At 34.3% G+C, this 10,263-nt stretch overlaps 1 protein-coding gene across 1 annotated transcript; it reads right to left on the bottom strand.

The window, feature by feature from the left end:
- Window positions 1–7,396: 7,396 nt before the first annotated feature.
- On the bottom strand, window positions 7,397–9,039 carry LOC117105382 (protein ALP1-like). The gene is made up of 3 exons (XM_033246511.1): window positions 8,477–9,039; window positions 8,066–8,171; window positions 7,397–7,877 (listed from the first exon to the last, which is right to left on the bottom strand). Exons 1-3 carry the CDS (start codon window positions 8,503–8,505, stop codon window positions 7,461–7,463), a joined length of 552 nt encoding a protein of 183 aa, XP_033102402.1. The 5' UTR covers window positions 8,506–9,039; the 3' UTR covers window positions 7,397–7,460.
- Window positions 9,040–10,263: the final 1,224 nt, after the last annotated feature.

Raw genomic sequence — 10,263 nt, 5'->3', positions numbered from 1 at the left:
TAAGCTATATATATATATATATATATATATATATATATATATATTTCTAAAAGTCGTGTATCATGCATAGGAACGTTGACGCCTGTAAGGCTCTGGTTTTCTATTTGTTGCTTTCTGCAGCCTATAAGAGTCTGTGAATTGCTGATAACATCTGCGGTGGAAACCACCTTTCATTGGAATTTGAAGCGCTTCCAGCCCATCAACATCATTAATGTTTGCTGATGCAAGAAATGTAGCTGAAATCTTTCCATGCTCCATCCCCTCAAATTCCTTCCACTTCAAAACAAATTCTAGGAACCTCTGCCAAGTTATCGGTGAAAAATCTTTATAAGGGCTTGGCGGAACAGATGTACAATGCATAAAACACCGATTTATTTCAGGCCCATCCATTTTGTATCCTAAACAAAATAATCACCATCAACAGTAATATTAATAATTTGAAAACAATCAATCAATTAATATGTGCATCACAATAATTTTTATCCATATAATTAATGCTTGCGGTACACCACGTAGATAGTTCTGAAAAGAACTGTTGTTGTTGGTTGAGAATATCTCGATGTTTCGGTTGACTTGCTTCAACCGTCTTCAGGAGAATAACATCTGCAGAGATCTCAAACAGGGAAATACTTATATGTTTGAGTGATGAGACTTGCTGCTGATTGGTTGAAAACTAAACAAAGGCTGAGCCTAACCAGTGAAAAGCTATACAAAAGCTAAAATTCACAGTCTGAATAGAAGGGCGGGGCGTTGTTCTAGCTGGGGGAAGGAAAGCCAAAAACAATGGCATAGTTTCCGGTGTAGAGGGAAAGATTTGGCGGGAAAATTTGGTTTAGGTCCGGTTAAACATGGACAACCAAATATCGCTGATGACAAATCCAATATCTTGATGTACTGTATCATGTTTGTGAATTTCTATAGCTTCTCTGGTCCGTCTGGAATGCCAAGATGGTACAGTGGCTATCAGTTCAGATTTATCCCAACATACACGATGTTGTTGTGTGTGGGAGTGCATGACTATAGATGACTTCTGTTGTTCCCCTCTCCTAGCATGGCCTTGGTGTTCCTTGAGCCTGGTACGGAGATCACGACCTGTTTCACCAATGTGAAATGTTCATCTGTTTATCCAGTTTAAATGCACTGTATTGTTGCAAATAAAATATAACTATCATTGATTTTATTTTATAATTATATTAATTATCTTATAATTATTAAACTCATAATATGTATTGTGGATACTGGCTAATGATAGCATTTAAATAAATAACTGATTTATTTTATTTACCAATAAAAAATATTGAAAAGTATTTGTCAGGCCTAGATAATCAATTAAGGAAGAAGAAATACTGCTGTCTAAAGCTGGCTTTTGATCTTTCCCCTTATGGGCATTACACGCAATTCCCGACAAAGAATGTGTCGCCATCACTTTCCTGCTGAAGAAAAACATCATTGCGTCTGTGGCGTATTTGTTTACATTTCCCTTTGTCCACAAGTTGACTACATCCTTTGGTGCTTTTAGGTTTTTTGCGAAAGTTGAAAACAGCCTTCATGAAGCGACTTACAAGTAGGTGTGATCCTACTGTTTGTCCATTGTTAAGAATCAAGAAAGATGATAATGTACATCTTGCTGAATTAACTGTAGAAAAGCTTTCATTCCTGATGATGACATAATTAATGTCGAAATATTGAATCCCAACACGATGGCGTGTATTTCAATACTTGGAGTATGTATTATACTAGGGGGGTCACATCAAAATTTTATAGTCTTTTAATTGCATTTATGAATAGTTTGTTGGGAAGAGCTTTTGCAGAAACTGAGAATACTTTTTATTTGAATAAATTTGGTTAAACGGTTTTCAAGTTATGAATTAAAACGTAAGTACACAAAATGGTAGTTTTATGGCAAAAAACGGTATATTTTTGTCGAAAGCAATATTTTTTATTTTCAAATTGTTAATTCTTATAAAAAAAATAATTTCTAGTGCCTTGTTTCACCAAATATCATAATAATTCACAACATACAATTGATATAAAGTGATTTGGTCGCTTTAAAATTATTTTAAAGTACTTTTTCAGGACCTTCAAAACGCCATTTTTTCATATTTAAACGCGTCGTCGATGAGATAAAGGCAAATAATAGACTAAGTCGAGCTAATTAAATATGCGAAAATTTAAAAAATGCCAAAATAAAAGGATTTCATCAATATCCTCGACCCCTATGGGGTTTTTTGGGGTGTAGAATTCATTTCTGATGTCAGAAAAGTGCTAAATATTTAACAAGTAACAGTATTTGATAAAAAAATAATAATTATTTATATAATTTTCATATATGTATAGCATCTTATTACTACGAACTACTACGAACCCTATAAAAATATTCTGTAACTTAACATAATTATGCAGCATAAAATATTAGGGATTCACTTCACAATTATAACTTAACAATTCTGCCACAGTTCAGTGTTAACAAGAAAACCATTTTTGTCTATATTCCTCAAAGCGATGTTCAATTTGTAAAAGTTCATCATTGTTTAAATAATAAAATCGTAATGATGAGTGAGGAAGTAATTATACTGCAGCAGCAAATATATATTTGGCTTCTATTAGTTCATGGGCATTCTGCAGAGCTTCATCCCACACAAACCGATTGTTCTTCACCCGTTTAGTAAATGAAATGTAAGTTGATTCAGGGGACAGAACTTTATTTACACAACCAAGATGCCATCCATCTTCGTACGCCACTGCAACCAAATCCATTCCTGTAAACTTATAGTCCAGGTCTCCATATACTCTTTTCTTTGAGGGAGATGCACCATAGTCATCTTCTGATTGGAATTCCTCATCTGATTCACATTCATCATCTTCTGACACTGATTCATTATCTTCAATTTCATCCTCATCTGATTCACTTACATTGTCCACTCCATGTACACATGAAACGATCTCTTTTAAATCAGTGAAAAGCACACATTTAAGTGAAGGTACAGTTCTACCCTTTCTGGCATTGTACGGTATCACAAATTTTGTAGATTCCAACAGTTGCAGTATATTATCATCTGAGTTCTTTAAAGCTTTATGCCTACGCTCAGAAACAGATTTCACCCTGCTGCGAAATAAAGGCATATTAACGTTATCCTTTCCACAATGGGATACCTTAGTAATCCAGTTTAATAGGTCTTGGAATGTCTTCCTTTCCTTTTTAGAGTGCATGTACAATTCTGCAACAGCCATCTCTGGTAGTGCAATGGCGGGAACTTCATTTTCATTATTGATGACAGCACATGTTAAACCAAGTTTTGCACAGGTCTCACCAATATGATCTGCGCATCTCTTGCTAATCTCAGGGTTAATTTTGGTTACCATAAGTCTCTTAACATCATCTAGGGTTTTGCATTGTGCTGCCTTCTTCCGTGATTTGCTGGTGAGATTTGTGATTTTCTTTGGAAGAACAACATCTTTCTGAAGAAGTGTTAGGATGATTGGTAGGTCTCTAGTAACTTGCAATGTAGGCGAACTTGAAATGAGTACATCAAGGACATATACCCAAGCCAGGGTACAATAGATGTTGCCACTTACAGATAAGGTATCTGGAAAATAAATAAGACATTGTTAAAATAGTTGTATGCTTGTTTACTTCATTTCAATAAAGTAACATTTTCAAAAGTTTTTAGTGAATTATTAGTATATCTAATTTAATATACAATCGATAGAAAATGCAGAAACTAGTTCAAGTCACATTATTATTATGAATACCAACATAAATTGATAGATTAAAGAATAGAATCAACTGCCCACCTGGTAATTGTTTTGTCTGCAGAAACAGCTTAATTTCATCTTCCGTTAATTCAAGGAAGTTTAAGCAGGATTTGAAAACATCAAAATTGTCAACAGAAATTAATGATACATCTGACCGAAGTCTAGGAAATAGAAAAAAAAAAAAAAAAACATTTTAATACAACACCGATTTATAAATGATTTATAAATATTTTTGTTGTAAGTTTAAAAACTAGGTACTAGGTCTCATTCCTGTGTTTATATAATTGTTATCATGTATACTAAATTAATGTAAAGTAAGCATACACTTTGCTTTGTACATCAAAAATAGTATTTAAAATGAATTATTTATTATAAGGGTAGATGTTTAATTTCGTGTAAGGTTATAATTTATTAAAAATAAATTTTATCCAGACGAGAGTGTCATTATTTATAACATGACATAATGACTACATTTAGATACATAATTTTCGCAAACAAACACTAATTATAACAGTGAAATTAATTTTTATATTTCACAAATCCCCCAAAAGGTAAATGGAATGTTGCGTACGTGTCATAACCAACTGTCCAACTGATGGAGTTACGGAAAATATATTTCTAATGAGGGTATACAAAAAAGTATCTATCTTTATCTGAAGCTATGATTTATTTAAAAATCATTAAATATCAATGTAAAAAGCCAATATATAAATATAACTTCTTAATCTTTATCAAATTTCAATTCATCATTTTCGTAAACAAATATTAATTAAAACATTAAAATTAAACACACAATATACCTTCCCACACAATAAATGGAAGGTACCGCACGCTGCCGTTCCACAGTGAAAATTTAATCAAGCTAGCCTATACCAGGTAAAATCTCGAATTTATCACACATCTAACAACTTTGACAAAAATAACAAATGTATAGCATACCTGGATCTTTTATCTTTCTCACTGTTCATTCTTATTGCAAGAATTAAATACAGAAATCGTCTAAAATGTTACGTTATATCTTGATTAGCTGATCACACAACGCGGTTCACGAAAGATTCACTTACATTGTCCACTCCATGTACACATGAAACGATCTCTTTTAAATCAGTGAAAAGCACACATTTAAGTGAAGGTACAGTTCTACCCTTTCTGGCATTGTACGGTATCACAAATTTTGTAGATTCCAACAGTTGCAGTATATTATCATCTGAGTTCTTTAAAGCTTTATGCCTAAGAAAGTTACCAGGTAAAATCTCGAATTTATCACACATCTAACAACTTTGACAAAAATAACAAATGTATAGCATACCTGGATCTTTTATCTTTCTCACTGTTCATTCTTATTGCAAGAATTAAATACAGAAATCGTCTAAAATGTTACGTTATATCTTGATTAGCTGATCACACAACGCGGTTCACGAAACGATGTACTGAACACGCAGTGGTCACGGTCTACCTAATTCGTTTGATTGTTCACCATTGTTTTTCCTCGAATTAAGCCAATAGGGTTCGTTGTTTTATGGACTTTCGGCCCGTAGCTTCTCTACTGAGGGCGGAATTTTCGGATCCATTGAAAAAAGGAAATAACAAGCTTGATTTTGGTATAATTTTTATCGTAGGTTGAAAATTATAAAGCGATAACAAATTGGGTGCAAATTTTTATTTGATCGTAACTTTTGACTGAATAGGGGTAGAAATCTCAAAAAAGAACCAAAATAGAGATTAATTTACAATAAATAAATGTATCATTACGACGAAACGAGAAAGCGAAATGCTATAGGCCGAAAATGCATCGGAAGATCGGATGTTTTTACAAATTAATTACGGCTGCCTATGCTGTGGTGTGGTGTATAGCGTGTAATAGCGTAGCTTAAAACCGTCCTATGCAAGGTATGTTCGGTTGCGTCGTGCGACCCCCCTAATTATACTTTCTTAAAAGCTTTGTGAGGTTTCATAAACCTTTGTTAAGAAACTCAAGATCAGTTTTATGTCTGACTGAAAGGGTTTGTTGTCTGTAACATCCACTTCCTGATATAAACAGCATACTGGTCTCTTGAAGATTTTCTCCACGAACTCATTATGGGTGCGTTCGGGCGAGTTTTTTTTTGGTGTTAAACACGGAGTAAAAGCGGTAACAGCAATTTCTAGTTTTCGCCCGAACGGGGGTTAATCGCGGACTGCCTGCTGATATTCGCCGATAACCCAATGCTGCAAATTGCAGTGTTCTGGAGGATTAAAACTGGCCTATTTGCGCATGCGTTAGCAGCAGGGAGCATTTAATCCTATTTAATCCTTTTTTGATTTCTCTTTAATTGTTACGGCACGCGCCAGAGCAAAAGTTTGTTTACATTTTACACTAACAATTAAGTTTATAGATAAAATATTTACAGTATATTGTTTCAGATTCATAACAGTAATTTAAATATTTACAAGATAGTATATTGTTTCATATTCATAACAGTAATTTAAATTTTACTTCTGATACTGTTGAGTACATGCAGTATTATTTTATTCGCAAGATTTTAACAGCTGCCAGTAATACTTATGGAATATATAAGACAGTGTAAAATGCATTTTGTCTTAAGGTTTGTTTTTGTGAATTTTAGTTTATAGATAAAATATTCACAGTATATTGTTTCATATCCATAATAACAGTAATTTAAATTTTACTTTCGATAGGCCTACATATTATTTACTGTATTCCCAAGACTTATGGAATATATAAAATAGTGTAAATGTTAATACGTTGTTTAAGTGTAAAATGCATTACAGTATTGGAAGCTTTTAAAAATTTGAAACATATCCTCCTTAGACAAGCCCAGTATATATCGAAGGAAACTTATTTTTCCTTACATTATTTTATGACCAACATTTTTACAGCTGCTGTAGCCAACTGACAGTGATGCTTATGGAAGATAATACAGTATTGAATAGTGTAAATTTTGTTTACGACAGTGATACTTGTGTAAAATAGTTGGATAATGTAGGTTAAATGTTCAAGTACTGTACAGGGATGCATCTTTACTGTCTCGAGGCTTGAGCTTTAATAGTCAATGTTTAGTTAAAACCCTCCTTAACCTGCAGTGTAAAAATATTTTTAAGTCCTGGTTTGTGGCGGAGTATTTGCAAATAAACAGTACCATTTTATAAATTTGGCAAGTATTACGCATTAAATTTGTGAAAATGTCAAAGTGTTGTGGTATTCATTATTTCTAATTGTCATGTAAATACCCATATTTATTTGAATAATCCTGCCATACATTTAAAGATTGTGTTATTTTTTTAAAGTACAGCAACACAAAAGACACATGTAAAGTTACGTTCCCATACAATCGCTACACAGTCGCTAGCATTTTTAAAGCAATCTGCATCGCATAGCTGTGCTTGGTGCAATCAGACGCGTTCCCTAATTCAGTTGACAAATCAGAGGCTGCAATAGTGTGCAACAGTTTTTATGGGAACTTAGCTTAAAACAATCTGTTTTTTAGTAGGACATTGGTGAAAGAGACAACTTTGATTTTTTGCATTCAGAAAAGGCTGCAATTTATTATTTTAAACAGAGAAAAAAAAACTATACTGTACATGTTATTTACAAACCACCGACGAAACCACCGACGATTACTTTTTACTGGAATAAGGCACCACCTGGTGCTCATTTACGTCAAATATTTTCTGTTCATACTGTATTTGAATGTTTCTACTAGCTAGTTAAAATATGCGAGTAATGCAGTGCGCATATCTGCAGCCGAAGTTCCAGGGACGTTATTGTTTTCCTCATTTTCTGGCTGTACATCTTCGTCATGATCATCCCACTCTTCATTGTATTCCTCGTTGGTTTGAATGCAGAAATTGTGGAGTACACAGCAGGCTGTAACCAATTTTGGAACTTTCTGTAATTGAGTGTCATTTCGACGCAATAAGATCCGCCACCTGCCCTTTAGTTGACCGAATGCTCTTTCCACAACCATCCTGGCCCTGCTTAGACGATAATTAAAATTACGCTTTTCGCGGGTGAAATTAGCGCCTTCTGAAAACCCTTTAAGCAGCCATGTCAACAGTGGGTATGCTGGGTCACCTAGGATTACAACTGGCACATCCACACCATTTATATTTCGGTTCCACTGAAAATAAAATATTACAGACCATTATTATCGCGGACAAATATACACAAGTTTTCAATTTCTATATTGTTGTAAGTGCTGTTTCTTTTTTTTTTTACCTCCAACAAGATTGTCTATGATGGTTTACTTGTGACATTGTTTCAGTTATAAAAATATTCAAAGCATTAAATTGTCACTTTTTTACTTACCTGTGGGAACAATGTTCCATCCTCTCCTCTTCTAAACAGTGATGAATTTCTTAGAACCCTTGCATCGTGAACACGGCCAGGCCACCCGACGTTTATATCTGTGAACCTGTTTTTCAAAAGAAATCAATTATAAACAATCAGGCTGCCATCTCACAGAGGTTACTGCAAAGATATTAAAATCCAATAATTTATCATTTGCTACTGAAAAAAAAATTTTATGTTAAAAACTGTATACTACAGGAAATTACTCTTCAGTTCAAATTATTTCCAAGTAGCCAAAGTGAAATACAGTAGTATTAATTTAATGACATTCATTACCATCACAAAACATTTTTTTTAAACAATTTTACACATGCATTTTTTAATCTTTAATAAATAATCTATTATTAGTATTAGTAAACTATCAATTACCTTAATTTATCATCGACAACAGCTTGCATTACAACAGAATAAATTCCTTTTCTGTTATGATAGTCCGCAGGATTTTTGTTAGGTGCAATAATTGGAATATGCGTACCGTCTACAGCACCGGCACACTGCGGAAAACCATACTTATTTTAAAAACACATTATTGTTTGTTGGAGTCTGTCACCAACTGGCCAAACTATGTATTGATCAAACATCACATCAACAATTGCTTTGCAAACCTCATGAACTATTTCGCATGTTGTCGATCTGCCTACTCCAAATAAATTAGCTATAGTTCTCAGGTCACATGGTGTTGCAAGTCGATATAATGCGATCGCGATGACTTTTTCAATTGTAAATCCATTCGACGCTTGTCTCTGCAGGTGAGGTTGCAGAAGTGTGCATAACTCATCAAAGGTCTGCCTGGACATACGGAAATTCTTCCTCCAAAATATGTTACCATATTAATTGAGCACCGTCTCCCACCATACTGTTGAATGCAGCACAAACTGTAAATGGAAATAGCTAGTTAATAAAACTCAACTTAATTGTTAAACCTAAGCCTAGGCTATGTCTAAGTAGTGCTAATTTTAACGCAATATAAGAAAAGATTATCATCATTATTATTTTTATTATTATCACTATATTCTATTATTATTATTAATATAAGGAAGGCTGAATAATGAGAGTAGGTAGGCCGAGGTGCATCGTACTAGGCTATAATAATAATAATAATAATAATAATAATAATAATTGGCCTAACTAGGCCAAGGTAGAGTCTCAGTCGAGTGGCCTAGTAGTAGGCCTAGGCTAGCCAGGGTAGGACTAGGCAAGGCCTACCCTAGGCTAGATATAGAAGAGGTGGTGCAGCCAGAGCCGACCTTACCTAGGCCTAGTCCTAGCAGTGCAGAGTCCGCGCCCCATTCTTTTATTCAATTAGGTTATGTATAGAGCCTATTATATTACTGTCTGTACTAACCTCTCGTCTAGGCCTAGGAATTTCGACATCAGTGTAGACAGCCTCAAGTACAGCATTCATTGCCTGCCTTCGTCTGTGCCTGCGCCGCCTTCTACTCATCAGGGCTGCCATTTCCAGGCCGTATTATTGTGGTTGTTCTTGTAAGAACAATCGCGCCTGGATACCTAGCAACGTTTTAACAACTGCCGTTAGTTGGTAAAAATTCACCATTTTGAAATGGCAGTCGAAAATATGTCAAGTATTATTATTAATTACTGTATTATAAATTACGTTCAGGAGAATCGGGAAATGGATCATGTTTTTTTTTTTTGAGAGAGAGAGAGAGGCTAGAGGGCCGAGCGAGGAGGTATAAAAGGGGATTATGGGATAGAAACTGGCATTTACATATTGACCCTAGGTTGTACATCCGAGATTAATGGTTTTTCGAAAGCGGTGTTGTGTTGGAGTTGTGCACGAACGGGTAGACCACCCGCGGATACTTTTACCGGTAAGAAACTAGTAAAGGTTTTCCGGTTCTCGCCCGAACGCCCCCTATATTACTGCTTCAGGCAATTTTGTAACAAGATTAACAGTGAAGCTCATTAGTTGTGAATAGTTAAAAACCATGTTGTAACTTCTAACATAAGTCATTGATTTTTAAAATTCAAAAGCATATCTATTATGATTTTTATCTGAAAATATAGCTAAGGTAATAAAAATGCCAAATGGTTTTTAACAACAGGTTTTTAAAATTCTCTAGGATGGTTTTTAAATACTATACTGGTAATTTAATGAGAAACAGCAATGCATGCTGTGATAATGAATCTTAAGT

This window comes from Anneissia japonica, unplaced genomic scaffold (genome assembly GCF_011630105.1).
Source record: "Anneissia japonica isolate Jap-2015-1 unplaced genomic scaffold, ASM1163010v1 scaffold287796_len146068_cov175, whole genome shotgun sequence".
NCBI lineage: Eukaryota > Metazoa > Echinodermata > Crinoidea > Comatulida > Comatulidae > Anneissia > Anneissia japonica.
Note: the sequence above shows the minus strand (reverse complement) of the source record. Positions and strands in the feature narration are given on the sequence as shown.

Bases quoted from the DNA above. Each gene is read 5' to 3' on its own strand.
- LOC117105382 (XM_033246511.1), bottom strand. From the start codon at position 8,505: ATGCAAGCTGTTGTCGATGATAAATTAAG. The intron at 8,172-8,476 runs GTAATTGATAGT...TTTGAAAAACAG, and splicing joins GTTGTCGATGATAAATTAAG to GTTCACAGATATAAACGTCG. The intron at 7,878-8,065 runs GTAAGTAAAAAA...TTTTATTTTCAG, and splicing joins ATGGAACATTGTTCCCACAG to TGGAACCGAAATATAAATGG.